At 31.3% G+C, this 22,475-nt stretch overlaps 1 protein-coding gene across 1 annotated transcript; it reads left to right on the top strand.

The window, feature by feature from the left end:
• The first annotated feature begins 19,958 nt into the window (after nucleotides 1-19,958).
• Nucleotides 19,959-22,475, top strand: LOC102626999 (aluminum-activated malate transporter 8). The gene is made up of 6 exons (XM_006481798.3): nucleotides 19,959-20,331; nucleotides 20,429-20,569; nucleotides 20,705-20,977; nucleotides 21,055-21,179; nucleotides 21,317-21,460; nucleotides 21,849-22,475. Exons 1-6 carry the CDS (start codon nucleotides 20,043-20,045, stop codon nucleotides 22,353-22,355), a joined length of 1,479 nt encoding a protein of 492 aa, XP_006481861.1. The 5' UTR covers nucleotides 19,959-20,042; the 3' UTR covers nucleotides 22,356-22,475.

The following is a 22,475-nucleotide window of genomic DNA, read 5'->3' on the forward strand; positions in this document are numbered from 1 at the left end:
CACAACCTACATGTGTGCCAATTAGAACTACTTGCAACATCATGATCATCAAGACTATGATTGAATCATGAAGTGAATAAATATAATTTATTTCTATTTTGTTTGTTGGGAAGCTATATGATAAATGATGTGGGAAGGAAAAGGAAGGAGACCCCACTTCTAAATCTTCACCAATTGGGTTGATGAGCTATATCCCGTACCTGGGCCACAACCCACATTGATCTATTTACAACCCATAAGTTTTTATTATTTTCTAACAATCTCAAATTACACACACAAAAAAAAAAAAAAAAAAAATCAATCTATTTATAAAAAAAAAATCATAAATGTCATATTTATCACTTACCATCAAAATGGTACAATCCTAATTAAAGAATCAATTCAAGATTGGGAGACAATTTTTAAAAAAAAAAGTTCAAATTTTTTTAAGCTTAAAGGCAGTGTCAAACAAAAATGATCTTAACTTCACCAACTGGCATTGTTAATAATAAATTTGAGTGTCGTTAGTCCATTATTCAAATTCTTTTACTTGCTAATTTACATTATTCTGTAACTACAAAGTTACATTTGTGCATATCTTACTTGCTTTAGTCGTAAGAACAAAAAAAAAAAAAAGGTTATTATTCCATACTTTTCAAGTTTTATTGAAACAATCTGATTAAGATACTTCACAAACACAGATGGAATAATTTATGTCATTTCTTGAGAAAGCAACACAAAAAATGATTCTATTTATCTATCTTATCACCACCTTTTTCCTACTCGAAACTAACATTCCTTTTTTTTGCAATATATAACACATAAAGTTTACGATTTCTCCGGCCAAAATTATTTTCAATACTTTGCCTTCAAAGTTCTTCATTACAAGTAGGTTAAATTTTTAATTTCAGAACTTGAACCAATACCCCCGATCATATATCAGAGAGAGAATTTCTATTTTATCGGTGACATTATCATAAATTCATATACACATATTTTAAGGAGGAATTAAGTTCTTTGTCGTAAAGTTTGGCGAAAATATGCTCTTTATGCACGCTTTCGAAGTAGAACAAGTACGCCTGAATGGCATTAAGAATTCGTTACAAATTAAATAAAGTCAAACAAGTGAAAATGAAGTAAATGGTTAAAAATTTTATTAATTAAACATACATGAGACCTAGTCCTAATTCCACTGGTTAGTTGGATAGCCTTATCAAAGCTTTATTTCTACAAATATATTAGAATTTGTGGTCTATTCAAAATTTATTGGTACTCTAGCTATATACATTTGTGGTATAGGCCAAAAATCTATTAAGATTAGTTCAGAAATCTAGGCTTACTAACCATATTGATAGAAAGACCTATATACGTGTGCGCGCGCGCGCACGAGCACATATTACGTTGAACTGGCCATTGCCTTCATTATTGTTGACAGTACTGCCTCTGTTGAACTACAATCACAATTAAAATATAATGACATTACATAAACGGGAATATATGTCACTAAATAAAGTGGTAAGATTATTTTTAACTTATTTTGAGAATACATGTGAGACTTCTAACATTATGTTTCAATGTACCATTACATAATCGCCTCTGTTAAACTACAATCTCAATTAAAATATAATGACATTACATATACGGGAATATGTGTCACTAAATAGAGTGTTAAGATTATCTTTGACTTGTTTTGAGAATATATATGAGATTTCCAACATTATGTTTGTAATGTAAAAAGTTACAATGTGCATCAAACCTCAAAAAGGGTGGGACCGTGATGTAAAAATTAAAATGTGCCTTGGCCACAGAAGCCCTATGTTTTCTTTTATCATTAAGTCATTATGAATTATTTTTACAACTAGGCTCTATTACATTTTGTCTCCAACATTTTTTCTCTTATTTTCACATTTGACACTCTTATTTCTTACTCTCTACATACTTTCCCCTCCACTAGTCAATTTAAGAACACCGCTCCTCATTCTTGACAAAATTTGAACATGTAAAATACGATAGATTGAACTTCAAATTTAACAGTATGACACTTCATGTTACGACAAAGCAATTCGATGGCGTTACTATTGCAATCGATGACCCTAAATCAAAATTCGCACTTAATATCTAAGCTTGATGACCACTCAAAAAAAAAAGAAAAAAAAAAGAGGGTAAGAGACAAAAGAAGAGTCGCTTTTAATATGGACCATATATTAATGAGCTATTAAAAGAAAAAAAGAAAAAAAAAAGGAATAGAAGGGGGGGGAGGGGGGGTGGGTCTGGCTTGCGTCTGTGCTCCACCACTATTTGATTCTTTTTCTTTACTGGAACGCCCTCTCCAATACGCAACCATTATTGGCATTTTTTTTCCCACCTCACTCCTTTATCGTTTTTTATTTTGAGGTAAAGACTTGGGCTACAATTGCCTACCTGTGACCCCACAGTTAGACCAAGACACGCTTATTTGCACGAGCATACGTACAAAATGATTGTCAATTATGTACTGCTACTGAATGGTGATTGATCTTCACCAAAAAGTTACGCACGTTGAATTATAAGATCTCATCACATTTTGGATTAAATTAGATTAAATAGTAAATTTATTTTGAAAATTCTCACTATTTAATAAAATAGATATTACTCGTAATGATCAATTTTTTTTTTATCACTGCATCACTACAACTCAGACATTATAAGAAGAGTAATAACAATTCCACATTTTTAATAGAAACAACGATAAGTTTACAAAATTCGTATTTATTCTCAACCGATGTGATATTATCGGATCTTATTCAGTTGTATGATAATTGACCATTATCATTTCTCATTCAATCAATCAATTTTAATGTTTTTTTTAAGTATTTTATCTTTCACTCAAATAATTTATCAATTAAGAAGATTTAAAATTATACTTAAGATGTGTCGTCGTACACTCATGAATAGTGAATAAAATAACGCTTTAATCTCTAAATCAAGATAATTAGTTATTACATGCACAATGAATATTCCTTTAAAAAAAAGTCTAAAAACATAACGCATCAATCAACAATCCATCAATTTGTTGGAAAATAACCTATCCTCAATTTCGTCCAAACTTTCTTTCACTTTCTCTTGCTAAAAATACAAGAACCCCAAAACATGGCGAACGCAGAAAGTTTAAAACATCACTCAAAGCATTTTAAGTACTAAATAGATTGGAGTATCAATTCGTTTAAAAGATAATTAAATTATAGTATGACAATGATCAATTTTATATATAAAAATCCAATTATTGATCAATTTGTTTAGAGAAACAAAAATTATTGGATTTGCCAAATGACTTTGGTCAAATATACATGTTGACAAATCACACTTCCCGACACTAATTGGATCTCAATAACTAAAACTCATCATCTCTTAATTCATCTCCAATTATTGATTTATAATATAAATCGTACAACTAAATAAATATTCGATAACAACAATCACCATCCAAGTTATCCTTAATGACGACATCATGACACCAAAACTTAATTTATTAGGACAATAAGGCTCTAATTATTTATTGACCTCACATGGCATGCTGAGTATCCATGGCACGAACTTATTTAAATGATCAATTAATAATAATAATAATTGCAGCTTAAATGAGCATATAGAGCCCAATAAATTCAGAAATCAAATACAAGCTTGCACGGATATTTTATCACATCTTTACATTACCTAACAATTTAAAAGGTCAAAAAATGCTGAAATTAATGCTTTTGAAAATGTCAATAATTATTTAAATGCCTTCGGATGAAGACATGTTATCGCTTGGCAGTTAAATTGCAACTCCTATATGTGTGGCTTGAAATATTATTTTTCACGAGGGATTCATAGTGCAGGGCAAGCTATGCGAATTGACATCCTTATCTTATGTTTTGAAAAAGCTCTATCAATTATGTGTAGCATAATTATTGCTTAAATGAATTGGACTCCAAAAGGAAAATAAAAGCGACGGCGATGTAGCCACCGCCCAAGTTAAATTATTATTTAACTCACTTAAAATATCTTTTCAGTAAAATTACCTGCTAGTTTAATCATATGATAAGTATTCTGACTTTGAATATTTTCACCACTTCAAGAGAATTTTACTGACTGCATAACTAACCAAATACTCGAACAATTAAATTATTTACATAACTAAAAGTATATTTAAACGTATTTTTGGAGATTTCTTTTTCAAGTATGTACTTTTTTCAAATAAACGAATGTAGGACACATGAATATTGTTTCATATTTTTGGGCTTAATATAGATTCATGGTATTTAAATAATAAAATCGGCTATGTTAGGCACTTTTATTTTCTTAGTCACGGTCTCAATTTTATCGACAATGTCTATGATCATTGGAATTTGGACAAATATTTCTTTCTTTATGTTTAGATTGACCATGCTTTGACAACAATATTATCGCCACTTCAATAATGTTTCTGAATTCAAAATTTTGGATGCACAAAATTAGATAGGCATGGTATTGATTGCGCTATTAATATAAGTCGAAAATTGAATTAGGTTACAGAACAAAGTTGAGATATGAACACATTGGAAGGAACGACAATCTTCTAATTAATTACTTATTGAAATACAAGATCTATTCGAAATAAACTATTTGATTGAGATTGGAAAATCTAACCCAATATAAAGAATCGAATGTATTAAGTTCCATAATACACGTATGAAGTAATTAATCAAGCATCTTATCATTGGCACATTTTTGAAAGATTGCTAATACCTAATAAAACCGAATGAATCTCAATGTAAGGTCCATTTAGGATTGCCTTGAGAGATTCAAAAGTGATTTTATAAAGTTAAAAATTAATTATAGTGTTTGGTAAATTTTTTTAAATTATTTTTAATAAATTTAATTCACCCCTACAATAGATTTTGAGAATCAATTTAATACTCAATAAAATTTCATGAGTAATAATATGGCCACAAACTCTTGTACAAACTTATTTTGTACAAACTGATGTGGCGTTAATTCATTGATTGAATTAAATATCTCTTGGCTCACATGATTTATTTATATTATTTTATATTTTCATTCAACCAATGAATTAATGTCACATCAATTTGTACAAGATAAGTTTGTACAAAAGTTTGTGCATGTATTATCACTCAAATTTCATATATATTCTACATATATTATAAAATTCAAAAATTTCATTATCATTATTACCAATTACTTTAAGATAGTAAAAATAAAAATAGAAATATTTATATTAGTTGTCAATTGTTATATATATATACACAATGAAAAATATTATACATACATTTTTATAAATGTATAAATAAATTTTATTTAACATTATGTCCATTTCAGTTATTCAGTCATTTATAATCTTATAGAATTTAATAGTAAAATTTATCAAGCACATACAACTACTCTAAAACTCTTAGTATTTTTAAAAATAAATTTTAGTACATGTTTAACTAGTTCTCTTTAAAATTAATTACTTACCACAATATAGCTAAGCATAATTATTACAAAAAGCTCAGGATTAGCTAACGAGCTCTTAATATTAACATTTTTTTATATATTTATATATTACAATTATAATTTTATTGAAATTTTACAATCAAACATCAATCGGGACTCTTCTTGATAACTCTAAGATGGCACAACACGAATAGCAACCATCACTTTAATATGGGTAGGAAATCTATTATACCCCTAAAGCAGGGAGTCAAATAAATCTCTATCAAAGTTTTTTTTTTGATATATTGATATATTACAATAAGAACTCAACTGATATTTTACAATCAGATATCAATCGGGACTCTCTTTGATAATTCTAAAATAGCACAGTCCGAACAACAACCCTCATTTTAATATGAGAGGCAATCAAATATCAATCGGGACTCTCCTTGATAATTATAAGACGGCATAGCCCAAACAACAACCCTCATTTTAATATGAGAGAGAAATAAAATCAAATATCAATCGAGACTCTCTTTGACAATTATAAGATGGCACAGCTCGAACAATAACCCTCATTTTAATATGGGAGAGAAATCCATTCTACCCCTAAGGTGGGAAGTCAAATTAACCTCTATAAAAAGGAGGGGAGCAATAATTATTGGATTCGAACTCATATGTCCAAGGTTATTGGATGCATGAGTTACAAATGGACTATAACCCATTAGCGCTCTTAATATTAACATTAATAATAAAGACTACCTTACGTAAATTAAAAAAAAAAAAATACAGCGAAGATGGTATAAAACTATTTGTCGGTCGAGCATAATTAATTATATCGCCCAAATTAAAAAGTTCAGTTTCTATGAACACTAAAAGGAAAAAGAAAAGAAAATTCATGCCATATATGTATGAATTCATTTAATTAGATATGACCATTCGTCATTGATGCGGGGCCAAATAACAAACTATTTCAACAAAATTGGTAGAATTATTTTCAATTTTATTTCGCCATGGACCAAAATTAAAGTAATAGAAAAATCAAAGCTGAAAGTCGAAATGGTCCAACACCAGCCACGTCACCATGGCGCACTAAATGCTGGTGTTAGGCTTGGGCATGCCCAAAGGTCCCACCGCGTCGATCCCACGTGCCAGTTGCCGCTCCCTGTTATCGTAAAGCACTTTACTACAGGCATTTTTTTTTTTGGGGGGGGGAAAAAGAATTAGTATCAGAGAGAAAAAGAAGGATTGGATTTGGACTTTTGCTAGCAGCCTAACACAAGGTAATCCCCACAGCCCCACCTCACTGTACACGCGTCAACAGAGCAGGCCCCCTTACGCTTGTCTAAACGACGAAGATTCGTCTCCCCTTCTCATGTGGCCCCCACCAACCAATCAAAACCCCCTACCCAAAAAGAAAAGAAAACAAATGAAAACACTTTGCCATACAATTTCTTTCTCGTTTATTTATTTATTTATTCTCATTATTTTGGCGAAGGCGTGTAGTTCCACGAATCGACAGGGCCCACGTATTCTCAAGGTCAAGAAAGCAACCAATCAGAGGTGAGATGGGTGTCTCCGCAACTGGCTTTTCTTTTTCCTTTAAATTTAATGCGGATATATCTTGAAGCTTTGTCGTTGTCGGCCGAGTTGATGTGACACGTGTCGCGTAGTTATAGCGTATGACAAACTATCCGCTCTACCCGCGGTCGCGTTTTCCTTACACGTGGTCGAGGTCTGGTCAGTCTCTTTCACTCCAATGACCATTTTAGCCCTCACCTCTTTCGATTGGTTAAACTTTTTGAAGTTATTATCCCCCCTCTGAATTTTGTCCTCTCCGTTCACAGATGACACTGCTACTTAAAAGTTACACGTATTTCATCTCGTGTGACTTCTGTCAATATACTTTCTCGAGTGTTTGAGTTCTCCACTTAATCACCGTCGATCGCAATAATCAAATCCGAATCCGAGGGTGTAGAGTGGCTGATTGTAGTCCGGATGTTATAATGTGAGAATTGCGTGTTAAGACAACTGTGGGGTGACGTAAGCAATACGTAGTATCTAGCATCTTTGACGACGACAAAAATGCACTGTGATATGATATACTTTTTCGAAGGATAGGTCCACGCGTTATTAATGCGCGTGTAATTCACAGGAGAATACGAAGTAAACAAGGCGGTGTTGACGACCATAGTGAAGGTGGAGAAAGTGGGTGTTGTTTTGCATGGCCGATAACTTTCACACCACAACGTGATTGAAGCTCGTATAGCAGTTGCAACTGCTACAATTATTTGTGGCCATTAGCCGGTAATCAACATTAAAATAATATTAATAATAGATTAATAAATTTTTTTGGAGTAAATAGAATTGAAAAATATTCTTAATTTTTTGCATTAATTATGCAATTTTATACTAAGAAAGTTAAACAAATAATTCTAATCTTGAACGATTCTTATAAATCAAATTATTAGTCGAAATTTTATCAAAATTACGAAGATCCACTTATGTGAGAGCGAAATATATATTTATATTAAATTTATTCTACAGCCATTGATAGAAGGTGAGATGGAGCAATGGACTTATATTGGCTGAAAAACTCTGTTGTCAACATGGACGAAGTTTGATGCCGTGACTCGATCCAGACCTGATAAGATATTGTTTGCTTTGAGTCTTAATAAGGCCCGTACGATTTTGTTCTTGGGGCGCTCATACACTCCAAAACGCGTATGTGGATCACCTTTTATAAACCGTAGTATCTCTTCCGTGCTTTGTCGATGTGGGATTCGCCTAGAGTGTCACACTTGATTTATGGAAAATTGATGGGCCGGTATTGAAATGAATTTTAACCAAATCGAAGGCATATAAATATAGAATGATAATGGTTAAATCAATTGGTTGATTTAAATTTGAGAGTAACGTAATTTCAAATAGAGTAGTGCACACTGAAGTCACAGCAGTATTCTAACTGATATGAAAGTTGTCGTCAACTCCTGTGAGAGTGGATGAAAAATGACAACCAAAAAGAATTTAGTCACTAACTACGGTAAGTGCGATTTGCAACATACGATAAATCACGAGCTCGATGTTTTTTTTTCAAATTCAAAGCGACATCATGCACCACATTATCAATTGTCATCGTTTTAACGTTATCGACGTTGAAATTCACGTTCGTACTTTGTACCAAAATCAGCGCCTAAATCTTAAGGTGTATTGAGTTTTCATTGTGCTGAAGGCATGGCCAATGCCTTATGGCGTCAATAAAAAATAACGCCGCATGATTCAGGCTGAAGTCCCTAATAAAACAAGAGCCTGCATGGACCACACCAAAGCTACCATCCATGGAGGAAAAAGATATAGTTAGGTTTATTTGCCCCTCCCCAATAAATAGAAACCCAACAAAATCCGGTGGGGGGAATTGGCTTGGTTGCATTTAATCACCTCTTTAGCTTTTGAGATTATATGATGTCTGCAAATCTTGTCATAATAATGCAATGTATATGGAGCGAATTAATCAACGTGATGGGTGGTTCATATGGTTCTAATAATCGATATTAGATGGTTTAACAAAAAAGATCTCTTGTGATATTGTTTCTCTATCAATCCAACTTAAAGACAGTTGATTTAAAAAAAAAAAGGGAAAAATAAATTATAATAAAGCTATGGATTCGGTTGTACAAAATTTTGATCCCACCCAACAATTGTTACATTGTAGTCCAACAATAATTAGGTGGGTTAAAGTTGCATTTGTCAAAAAAGCTCCGATTCAAAGCTCAAGCAATAATTGTAGGAAATATTCTTGATTAGCATGCCATGATCACATGAATAGTTTCTGAGACCTTATTCTTTATAGCGAAACGTGGCTTCTCTTGATCCACTTAGTGTCCAACAACTGGTTTGTTAGGCAAACACTGCTTTAAATTGAGTGTCACATTAAGTTTCTCCTTTGACGACCACCCTCTCATTTTTTTTTATTTAATTATGTAGCATAACAAATTTTGACACCATGACACCACACATTCATCTCTAAATAAATAAAATGGAGATTTACCAAACTATTCCTATAAAAAAAAATTTGGATACATCTGTTATATAGAACAAGATTTTGTTAATTGATTGTAGTGTAGATGATGTGGTGCTGCAAGAAAACTACTGGATTTATTTATTTATTTATTCTTTGTGATTTATGCTTCAGATGAAATCGGATTGTGACATTAAAGTTGCTTTCATAAAAATGAAACTTAGGATGATAAATAATTATCAAATGAAAAGATCAAAAGAATGTACTCAAAGAACTGAAAAGATAGAAGTCCACTGATAGCATGCATACATAAAAACAATTATTCAAATGTAGTGGGTGATCAATTCAAATTTGGCATGCTGAATTTGAGGCAACTCAAAGCCTAAAAGGTTAGGTTGAAATATTAAATTGAATAACAACACACAAAAATTTTCAATTCGACTTCTTGTGCTCTTTTCGAGTTTTTTTTTTTTCTTAGTTTGTATTATGATATTGATTCATGGGCATGCAAGTTACTCCATGATAGATATGTTGGTATTTTTGGACAACTAATTTAGTGCCTCACAAAGTATAGACAATGGGCTACGTCCTATGCAATTCACTTCACTATCAAAATCATGCAATGTTATGTATCTTTCAGTCAGTTTTTTGTTCTGTTTCTTTGTATCACACACAGAATTTAATATTTTAAATCCAACTTTGCATAGTCTTGTCCCTTGAGACTCTTAAGACCCCCTAAAAAAACAATCGAGCAAAAAAATAGAAAAACAAACAACTTTAGCCAATTCGAATATTATAAGCTAAATTTGCCAAATGAAAATTGAGAACCTAATTTGCAAACTTGATCAAATGGGGCAATAATTTGATCCAAATACTCAATTAAAAATGACTGTAAGATGGCCCATAAGCTCAACTTTTAATTTTCTGAGTTCTGAAACAATGATATAAAGGGACATGGGTCCTTTGGTTCTTGCTTGTATGAAAAATTGTTTTGTGTTTCAGCTCAATCATGAGATTCCCATTTTCATATTTAGGGTAGTAGTGGTGTCCTACATGTTTTCAACTTTTTAAGCTAAACCCCATTATATCATTTATTGACCCTCCCCTACCCTACACACACACACTCTCTCTCTCCCTCCCTGCCCCCTCGTTTTACAATTTACATACACTTATTTTTTAACAGAAGATTGTACATAACTTTCAGGCCAATTCAAAGAAGTTTACTGAATTACAGGCAAAGTTTTTGTCAGTATAGTTTCAATTTTCAATTTTTTTTTAAATGGCAAGTTACATCTAAGAATGAAAATTTCACGATCCCAATACAACATTTATTGGCCCCAGTTCTTCATTTTGCACATTTATCACTGCACTTTATGATGTGGGGCTGCAACTCCTACTTGAAGCAACTTGCGCAGCAAGTACAAATATTCAAAATGAAAATGAAATTTTTTGGAGTACTGAGTGAATAATCAGGTTAATTATTGGGGAAATTTTTACACGTACCTTTACGGCTTTACCCCCAGTCACTCCAGAGACAATGAACAGAAAAACCTGGTCCACGATTACTTCGATTTTATTAGTAACATATTTTGGCCCAGGTTGTAGACCCTTGGGCCGGCCGAAGAAAAAAATAATATAAGTTTCTGCAGGGAATAGGCTTTAAGCCCGTTAAATTTTGTACTTCAAGTGGGTTGGCAGATTAAATTGGATGGGTTAGTTAGCCCATTATCCATGAATATAAGCTCTATTCTTTTCTTTTTTCTTTTTTTGGAATGGTGATAAGCATACAAATGCAATACTAGTAACAAATTATTGAATAGAAAAAATAAAAATAAAAAGAGGAAAGATAAGATTCAAAACTACAACTTATAGGTACATAATGTTACTTCATCATAAATCTTTTAATGTGTCAAATGATTTCTTCTCATTTTACTGTAACGCGATGATTTACATAATAGTCACGTGTACATTAAATTAATTGAGATACAAACTTTATATTATATTTTTGCAAGCGCATCAGTGTTCTATGTTTGATAACTTGATAGGCAGTTATAAATATTTTATACGCAAACCAAACGTCATGCTAAGGACTGTAACACATTGATAGTGAGAAAGCCACTAAGGAGATAGCAATTTGTGTCATTTTTTTTTCACGTTTACGGACCTAATTTCATCTTGACGTGCAGTCACTGCGGTACTATAATTTGACTCAAAATATTATCAGGTTGGTCCAGCGATGTAAAATTTACTAATTTCCCAAATCAATAACGTGTTAACTTATCCGTTTTTAACTTTTTCTTTTTAATGTAAGCAGTTCAATAGCTTTGAAATTTGGCTAAGACGCAAAGTGTAAGGATTTATGAACACATGTGCATGGTAACTATAGCTTGATAAAAACTTTTTATTAGCTAGCTGTTGCAGCAAGATGCAACAGTCAAGAAAACATTTCTTCTTGTCGCTAAACTTTACATTATAAAAATAAAAATTTGGTATTACTCATAATCTAAGAGAGATGAAAAATAGACATTGATTAAATTAACCATCAATGTCCAAAATGTTGCCATCAAAATCCTATGCACAGCTGTTTTTCATTTCTTGGTAAAATCTTGAATAACTCATTCGCATGCCTAACAGCGAAAAGTTTGAAAAGGAAAACGGGGTTTATGAGACTAATCCATATGTATTTGTTAAATTCGTTTTCAACTTGAGTACTAAAAGTACAAAAGCCATGTCCTTGACCGTGCACAGTTTTTATTAACCAAATTAAATTCTAAAACAATATTATTAATGTACTTTTGGCCGTAATGGCTGTCTTAATCAAATAGATTAGTGTTAATCAAATAAAATGATACTAAAGAAGAGATGGCTTTGACTTTGTGCCTAAAGGACAGAGTACCCAGTTGACCAACCATTCTTTTGTTGAGAGAAAGGTCTAGGGTTATGCAGATATACTATACAGTGTTAATTGAGCAAAATAACTATTGCATCTACCCTACTTATCAAAACGATTAAAAATCCTTTAATAAACGTTATAGCATTAAGATTTGTCTCTAATAATTTAAGTGTTTGGGCATTGTATTATATTAAGGTCATGTGTTAAAAATTTTAACTCCACATACTATTGTCTTAATCGCTTCTTACCTTATTTTTAGAAGAGTAATTATATGGTCAAAAGGCTTGAAAGTTGGAATACAAAGTTTGTTTTATAAATGATGTGTCACAAATCAATAACTGTCACTAGTTAGATAATACATAATTGACTTTTTATATTATCATTATTGATCTAATCCCAGCTTGTAAACATATCATTAATATTTTAAAATGAGATTATCTGATTTCTGATTCGTTTTGTCCAAATGCACGTGACTTTGAAATTAGGTCGTCCATAAGCTTATTAAGATTTGTAAAAATTATATTTAATTATCAAAGATTGCTATGAAACTAAATGACAAAACAATTGTGGGTAAACATATTTAGCATAAATGTAATGGAGGAATTATTTAAAAACAATAGTGCATACCTCTTTGAACTAATCATTATCTGAATCATATAATGCTAATAAAAAGAAAACAGATTTATAAGTGCTTGATTGGCCCCCAAAAAAAAAAAAAAAAAAAAAATAGTGGCCATTGTTTGAATAACAATGCAGATGTATTTGGCTTGTTTCGAATCTATACAGATTTGCTGTTAATCGGAACAAGCATCACTATTTTGTTTGAACTGAAAATGATATCCCCAGAACAATACAATGTGAATGTGGGGGCTACCCTGTGCGGATCAGAAAAATTCAAGTGCTTAAGATTATACAATTATGTTAATGAGTATTTTAAAGATACATAGATGATTTGGAATGCTATATAAGTTTTGTGTTGATCTTAATTTTTATCGATAGTTATTGAATAAAAATAAAAAATATTATATATTATTAAAATTTTGAATGTGACACAAAATCTTTAAAGAATGAGCATAATTTAATGCATTTTTGAATTCATATTCATGTTAAAAGAGAACATTTTGATCGCATTATTGTAATAAAAATTCATACACAATTGAGATTTAATTAGTTTTATATTCTTATCTAATTACTAATAGTATTTTTTCTAAAAGTTAACAAAAAGATAACCTCAGCATTGAATTCAAATTCATTGTGAAGACAATGTTGACAAACCAAAAGATTTTGTCCCGAAAAATGTTAATAATCAAGGAATAGGTAGATGCCATTTGCGGTTAACTTTCAATGGCTAAAGAGTCAGTTACTAGTTGGACATTGAGAAATCTAATGGTTAAAAATATGCAACCGTTTGCTTCACTTACTTGGTATGGAAACTATAAGTCCTTCGAAATCCAACTTTGTTGAGAGTGAGTTCTATTTCCCTTAGAAATCAAAAGTAACTAAATAAAATATCTGTCTCACGTAAATTTAGCTAGGATTAGTATATTTATTTTAATATTAGTGAAAGTTAGAGAAATTTTAGAATATCTATGAGGTAATATGTTAACTTTACAATATGTAAATGATGTGATGGCCTAGCATGTGCATTTGTTTTAAAAAATTAACATGCAAATAGTAATTATATAAAATTAAGCTACACATATCATAAATGCAATACTTAGTTGTATTACCTCAAAAATATTTTAGAATTTCTATGAAACTAGATACATAAATGGCCATAAATTTATTATTAATGCTCAACAGGTATTTGAGATATGATAAATCTATACATTCATATTTCTAACTTCAAATTGTAACCTATTTAAATTATGATGAATGTATCATTCATATGTTAGAACAATAAACCTTTGGTGAAAACCATCATTTATAATTTATGAACATTCATGTTGTATTACTAATAATTAGTAATCAAATATGTAGAATCGTACCTAAATTTATGGTGCTTAATTACTCTTCAAAGTCGTGTTATTTATCTTACATATTAACACGTTATCCTAGAAAATTCTTTAACTTTCTCGCTGCACTATCTTTGATGATGGAATGTCAGAAGAGAATAGAATGTTACATATGGGGACCATAACCACTTATATAAATAATTTTCCTCTTATCATTAAGTATTCCTATTTCAACCCATCATAGAAGGATGAGGCTATTTAGACCTACCAAACTACTAATTAAATCCATTTCTTAAAAATAAATATCATGACACAAACATCCTTAACTTAAATTATTATTATAACCAATTTAGCTAAACATTATAACTTTATTGTCTTTAATTCCTGTCTATAAAGTTTTTATCTTTGCATTTATTTTTCATAATGGTGGATGTAGTTTCATGGCTAGCACCAACAAAACCACCAAGAAATCAATGATTTTCTCCGGCCAAAAGTGCTACTAACATATTATTCTTTTGCTTCCCAGATTCACTCTTGTTTCTCCTTTGCCTCACCATCAAGCCCAATGCCTTTGCTACCTTTGTTATTGCCTTCATAATTATTATTAGGGTCCGGTTACGGTGCAACGGTGGTACCGTGCCACCATTGCATCCAGCCGTTGGATCCACTTAGATGAATAGATCCATTAAAATCCAACGGCTGGTGCCACCGTTGCACCATAGTTTTCTCCTTATTATTATACATTTAAGAATTAGCAGGTGTGTATGTTGAAAGTGAAAAACAATAAAAAGAAAGATTGTATGTATAATTTTATACTTTTATACCTCTGCGATAAATTATGGAGAAGATAAGCAAAGGAATAATGAAAAAGCCTTTGATAACAAACAATATTCTTTTTAAAAAAAAAGAGGCACTGCAACAAGCCAAGAATAATGAAGATTTAGTTATACAACAAAAACAAAATACTAAGTGGAAGTACAGAGACAGAAGTTGCAAAGAAGAAGGAAAAAAATAAATCAAAGAGATTCAAATAAGGATATATTGGGTATAAAGATGGGTTTATTGAGAAAAAAATAAATTTTTAAATCTAGATGATGGCTTTATTTAGTGAATGAGTTTATTGAGTATTATGATGGGTTCAAATAGTCTCATCCATCATAAAAATAGAAATTACTCTTAAACTTCTACACATTAAAGACCACACTCTATCAAATATATTAAATCTCAAGTTACGTACCGAAGATCTTAATAGATCACTTTTAATTAGACTTAATCTTATAAGACAATCCGCAACGTATAATTATTTACATATAAATCCAATATTAGTTTAAAGATCTAACAATGTTGGATTAAGAATCTAACATCATATTCCTAACTCCAAATTGTATCATCTTCGGAGTGTACTAAATTCTCAAAAAAAAAAAAAAAAACTCTGTTAAACTGTTCTTTTCGTTCCATGAGAACATGCATAGCAAATCCACTGTTAACCATTGAGTAAGATAATATAGAAATCAGAATCAAATTGATGTTACATATGCGTCTCAATTAAGTTGCTCATCATTCATGAAACCCTTAATGATGTGCTTTATCTTTTACAGAAAGTCTTTAGTCTCGGCCTGTCGAGTGCAATGCAGCCTTTCAATAAAATGTTTGCCTAACTAATTAACTTGCACACGTTTACTTACTTAAAAGTCTACATTATCATTATATAATATTTTTTACTTCAATGGTTTGGAAAATCTTTTAAAGAGTCACTAAATATTCTTAGGTTTTGACATTGATGGTGCAACTTATCTAGTTTTTGCTTCTTTTTTTTTTGGCTTGATACATATTAAAGTCAAATTATTTTGGAATCTTTATAGCATAGCTCAATTTGGTTAAATTCTAGTCTATGATCTAACTCATTTCATTTTATTGTCTGAAGTTTATATTATTTTCAAAGTTAAGCAATACCATATACCAACAATGTATCAAAAAGCAACCATATTCCGTTTATTGGCGTTAACAATGTTCTGTTAATTTTCAGCTAATTTTTACTTCAAATTATTGTTAAAATCCATTCATTTTTCAATTGTAAAATTTATCTGTTATAAAAAAACCAAATTGTCACTCTAAAAAGTATATCGGGAATTGTAACATCAAGGGCATCCCGATGAGTTTAAAAACATAGTAAAGTGACTCCATTTTTTTTTTAAAAAGCAATAGATTAGGTAAGAAGGATGCAATTAACTAATTGATTGTCCAAATTTTTTCTTTATTTGATTTTTTTAAATTGCTGTGAATTTTTGTAATTATTATTATTATTATTTTGGTGAAATAATTGTTTATACGGATTGTGGGGAAAAATTGTCATCACTCGATATTTACATATCTACTAATACAACAAAATTCTATCTTCGTCATGTAGGGAGTTAGCAAAACTAATGGTACTTTACTCCTGTTTTTACAAATTTCTAAATGTGAATTATAAATACATGTCACAAATTCAGCTTAATGGAATATGGTTCCCTCAAGATATAGTAAATGAAGATAAAAACAAGGTTAAAAGATTTACATACGAGAATAATAACTACAAACAAAATGCACATATTCTTCCGTACTGTCTAGCAGCATCTACAGCTCACATCACTCCTCCTTCGACCAAAACCAAAAATGAACTAAAATCCATCAATTTTTCTATTAAATGTTTTAGACCCCTCAATTATTGCCATTGCCACAACTATGAATCTTCGTAAAAAAATAATATATGAAACAAAAGAATATAAAAGAGTGGATAAGGCGAGGCTGACAGTACCCAAGCATTTTAACTCGGCTTTGCTGTTTCCCTCTTAAAGGTTTGGTCCATGCATGCATGCCACCGGTTCCATGCAAGTTGCTTCTTTGATTTTTGCAAATTTGGAAAGAAAAAAAAAAGTTTTAGTGCAAATGGATAAATTGGAAAAGAAAATTCCCATTCTTATGTAACTTTCGATTGAGTGTATAAATTTTTTGATGGCATACAATCAAAGAAGACAAGTAGCCAGAAAAAAGAAGAAAGAAAAAGATTGAAAAGATCATGAATATTATAAAAGCGCGATCCGTTTGTTTTGCTTTTCGATTTTCTCATTTCACAAAATCAACTTTCCACCACATCATCGAATTCAAAGGCTTAAAATCTAGAATTCGGTAAGGAATTTAATATCGTGAAGATAATATTGAAAAGAATCAAATGATCGCGTCAGATCCTACTCACTGGTGATTGCTGACTTTGCTCATCTCATGTATAAGAAAATTAATTAAACCGATTATATTTATGTGTGTGTGTGTGTGTTTATAAAAGGTTAATGCAGTCTTTATATTATTATTTCTCTTGAAATGAACATGCAATTTCTTTTGGGTAATTTTAAAAATGACTAAATCCAAAAGTAAAAGAAGATCAAGAAGGTATGGAGGGATATATATGTCAGCAAGGAATAATTTTAATATTTTATGAAACTGTCTGATGATTATGAGTCATTTTGTTATCTTCTTTTAATTTTATTAGTTGATTTTTTTTGCTTTTCCTGTTGTCATTATATGATCAAATGTGTGGCGCTGCATTCATCATTCTTTAGATTCATAGCAGTGAGTAGTGGTGATTAAATTCTTAACTTTTCTTTTTAATTTGTTAGGAGTTTCAGGCACACACTAAGTTTTGTTGGACTTTTGTTCTAATTTTTTATTACTTCATTGATTCCTTTGATCATTCTTTCTTAAGTTCACTAACATCCTTGGATCCAATATAGCAAAGGAACAGTCGTCTTGAAAATTAATGACATTACAATTTTTTTTCTGTTTTTTAACTTCAAATCTTATTCATAACTTGGTTTCTATATTTGGATAATTGATTTCTCTCTCTATTTTTGAACTTTTAGTTTAAAACAATAGTTAGGTATTTGTAAAAAGCACTTCAATAATTAAATTTGATGTTTGGACACCTAAATATGTATATAAATCTTTGATAACGTGAGAGAATGAAGATGAACAGTGCCGGCTGGTACTATTTATAGCTGGTTATTTTAAACAATAAACAAAGGTTATTATTGTCTCAATTTTTCATGAATTGTGAAATATTTAAGGTGTTTGTAAGGTTTATTATTATATCCTTATAAATTTTATATCTTACTACATTTTTGTTAATACTCCTACTAAAAAATAATATCATACTAACGTCGCTAAAAAAAATGACTTTGTACTTAAATTTACCAAAATTGTAATATATTATAAAATTTGAATACAAACTATATTTTTAATCTTAAATAATTAATCTAATTAATTTTTTAACTGACTATAAATAATTTTTTATCCATTCAAAAATAACGAAACAAAACATTTTAATGTAATTTATCTCTTATTCATTAAAAGGAAAATTTTGTATTTTACAAGTCAGTCGGTAAAATATAAATTTTTTTATACAGATATAGTAGTAAAGTACTACACACCTCAACACTTCTTGTATATTTTGCAATTCTTGAAATCATGAAATGATAAAAACCCATAAATAGATTTTTTTCACTTAATTTTGATATGATTCGTCCTTTAGTTCTGATGGTCTCAATAAATTTGTGAGTTTAAATGAATCACGTGTACTCTTGGTAAGGCATGTGATTTCCTATTGTTCCTTCTTTTCTCTTGAGGCCACAAATATATATATATATATATATATATATATAAAATCGGATCTGGTTATATACTTTTATAAGGAATAGTTTACCACTTTGCAGCTTGCTTAATGAACTTATGGTGCCGTTTATTACTAGGAAACCACCACCTAAAGTTTTGTTTCAACAAACCTCCACTGTACTTGGGAATATTTGGTAAAACAAGAGAAGCGAAATCATACTTCCATTAGAAGTAAATTTTCCAAGAAAGTACCACCAAAATTTTACTATAGTATTGTTCTTCTACCAGCCTTTTTTTGAAGGCGCTGGTTGAAATTGAAGAGATTCTTTGGTTAAATTCAAACCATACTTTAAAGCTAAAGCTACATCATTCTTCCACTTTCTGACTTGAACAAAAGAAAAACTCACTGCATCACTTAATTAATTAACAAAAGGTCTCCTAAGTCAATGATATGATAAAATAATCTTCCTACTAATCAGATTTGAGGCACCAACAAATTTAGTTAATTCAACAATCCATCAAGTCAGCTCAACATTTTTAACACAATGGGATACAGAGCATACCAAAAACTTTACAGTGATCAGTTAGCTAGAAATCACCATCTCAGTTAGGAAAATTTCAAGCTTCTCAAAGAAAGTGCTCAAAATTCTGCTTCTGCTTTTTTTTTTAGTCTAGAGAGAGTTTTTAAAAATTCTGTAACAACAGGTGAAGCTACTTCATGCACTCCTACAAATACTTTGTTTTTATTTTTAGTGGGCTAGCTGAATTAACCTGCCTTTTTGTTCTGCCAAGTGGGCTCAAACTCTTGAAACATTTGTGGGCTACTTCTGCTGCTGCTTATAAAATTATATCAGCCATATTGTTTTGAAGGGAAATCAAATTACCAAAGAAACTCTTCGTCCTTTAGTCTTAGATATACAAAATGACAACACATGCATCAATAAAATATATAATATTCTTTTGAGTTTCATCTGACTTTTCTTCTTATAAATATAGGCCATTGAGGCATTGAGAATCACACCATTCATCTTCAAAATTCTCCCTCTCCTTCCTCTCTTTCTAAGTTACTTTTAAAAGAGAAGTAGTTGTAAACAATCTCAAAACATTTAGCTTAGCTTTGGCCATGGAGATGGAATCAGCAACTCAACAAAAGGAATCTGGGATTTTTGCTTCTGCCTGGGGCTGGCTTCGGGTTTTTCCTTGTAGCTTGAAAGCTAAAGTTACCAATATTACTAAGAGCATCAAAAAGCTAGGACAAGATGACCCAAGAAGAGTCACTCACTCTTTAAAAGTGGGACTTGCTCTCACATTGGTCTCTTTGTTGTACTATGCGAGGCCTCTTTACGATAGTTTTGGGGTTTCTGGCATGTGGGCTGTGCTAACAGTTGTAGTAGTCTTTGAGTTTACAGTAGGTAAGTCAGATTGCTAAGCTGCTTAAATTAAGCTCAAAAGTCAAAAGAGCTTATTATAATCAATCAAAAGATTCTCAATTGATTTTTCTTGCACCAGGGGCAACCCTGAGCAAAGGGCTCAACAGAGGATTTGCCACATTAATTGCTGGTGCCCTCGGTGTTGGAGCACAACACACAGCAATCCTTTGCGGGGATAAAGGCGAACCCATTGTCCTTGGAATCCTTGTCTTCATTCTAGGTATATTAAAAAAAAAAAAAATTCAATACTTGACATAATTTTCAAAATCAAAACGAGCATTCTAGTTATAATATTATATACATATATACTTTAGTACTAACGCAAAATTTGTTGTGTTTAAAATTACAATTGCAGCTGCAGCTTCCACATTTACCCGATTTTTTCCACGTATGAAGGCAAGATATGACTATGGTATCTTGATATTCATATTAACATTCAGCATGGTAGCTGTTTCCGGGTACCGAGTTGATGAACTCTTGGTGTTGGCACATCAAAGGCTATCAACAATCTTAGTTGGAGGAGCAGCATGTACAGTTATATCCATTTTTGTATGCCCTGTTTGGGCTGGTGAAGATCTTCACAAGTTGATTGCTTCCAATTTAGAAAACCTTGCATGCTACCTTGAAGGTAGCATACACATAATTTAATTTTACGCAGACACACTCATATATCTTCAAAGAGATTCTAATAACAAAAATTAACAGGATTTGGAGATGAATATTTTCAAGTGAACAAAAGTGAAGAGGTTGGTGATGTGACCAAGAAAGACAAATCATTTCTTCAAAAGTACAAAAGTGTTCTTAATTCCAAGACCCAAGAGGATAATTTGGTAAGTATATGTACAGCTCTGCCTCCAGATCTTCACTACCTTAATTACATACATCTCTACTAATTTTGTTTTTTTTTTCCCCTCATAATTTTTAGTAATAAACACGCCTAATTGCTATGTCATTGAAAATTTTGCAGGCAAATTTTGCAAGATGGGAACCTGGACATGGCAAATTCCGGCTTCGACATCCATGGCAGCAATACTTGAAGATTGGAGCTTTTGCTCGCCAATGTGCTTACCAAATTGAAGCTCTTAATGGCTGCATCGATTCCAGAATCCAAGTATTAATTCATGACTCTTCTCCCTAAATTAAATGATTAAAGGAAAATGCTACGGAATATGCAAAGAGAATCCAATTTTTATTCCCATGTATACAGTATAGATAAAGTATATTTAATTTATGGGACAATCTTTGTCGCCATTAAGCATAATGCCCCAGCACTAGTAAGTTCCATTTTAGTAATAAAAATTAGTTTAGTTGGTTGGTTTTTGGGGATTCAGTGCTGAGCTTAACACTAGGTCCAAACTGATTTTTGATTCTTTTAAGGAAATTAACTTCGTCTACCGGCCAAAACTTGCAGAAAATTAATTAATATTAATAGCATTCATATATTATAATTTGTTTAATTACTTAATCAGCTCATTAATCAATTTTTGTTACTATTGCAGGTACCACAGGAAATCCAAAGCAAAATTCAAGAATCGTGCGAAAATATAAGTTCAGAATCAAGCAAGGCACTGAAAGCGTTAGCTTCATCAATCAAAAAAATGACTGATCCATCACCTGCTAATTCTCATATAGAGGCCTCCAAAAAAGCAGTCAAGGATTTAGAAAATGCTCTCAAAGAAGCCTCATTAAATACTTTAGACTTCCAAGCAATAGTGCCTGCCGCTACAGTTGCTTCCACACTAATAGAGATAGTGAAATGTATCGAAAAAATTTCTGGCTCCGTCACTGACTTATCAAACCTAGCACATTTCAAGGAAGTGGAACCTAATGTATCGCCTGAAGGGAAGGCGTCCCATTTGCTTCATCGTGGGAGTGTGAATCCGGTTTTGGATGGTGATAGTAACCATGTGGTTATTAAAATCGATGAAGAAACTGTTGATTCACCGGAAACCGAGAAAAATCAAAACCTTAAGGCACCAAATCCCGGCAAAAGAGTGCCGGTGTAAATATTAACTTGTTGATAACATGTGACTTTAAAAAAAAAATGTTGTTACTCGACTTGTATACTTCATTGTCGAGTAATTAACTTTGAGTTTAATTTAAATTTTGCTTGAAGGAGAGATTGT

The sequence above is a fragment of the Citrus sinensis genome, chromosome 6 (genome assembly GCF_022201045.2).
Source record: "Citrus sinensis cultivar Valencia sweet orange chromosome 6, DVS_A1.0, whole genome shotgun sequence".
Lineage (NCBI taxonomy): Eukaryota > Viridiplantae > Streptophyta > Magnoliopsida > Sapindales > Rutaceae > Citrus > Citrus sinensis.

Bases quoted from the DNA above. Each gene is read 5' to 3' on its own strand.
- LOC102626999 (XM_006481798.3), top strand. From the start codon at position 20,043: ATGGAGATGGAATCAGCAACTCAACAAAAGGAATCTGGGATTTTTGCT. The intron at 20,332-20,428 runs GTAAGTCAGATT...TTCTTGCACCAG, and splicing joins AGTCTTTGAGTTTACAGTAG to GGGCAACCCTGAGCAAAGGG. The intron at 21,180-21,316 runs GTAAGTATATGT...AAAATTTTGCAG, and splicing joins AGACCCAAGAGGATAATTTG to GCAAATTTTGCAAGATGGGA.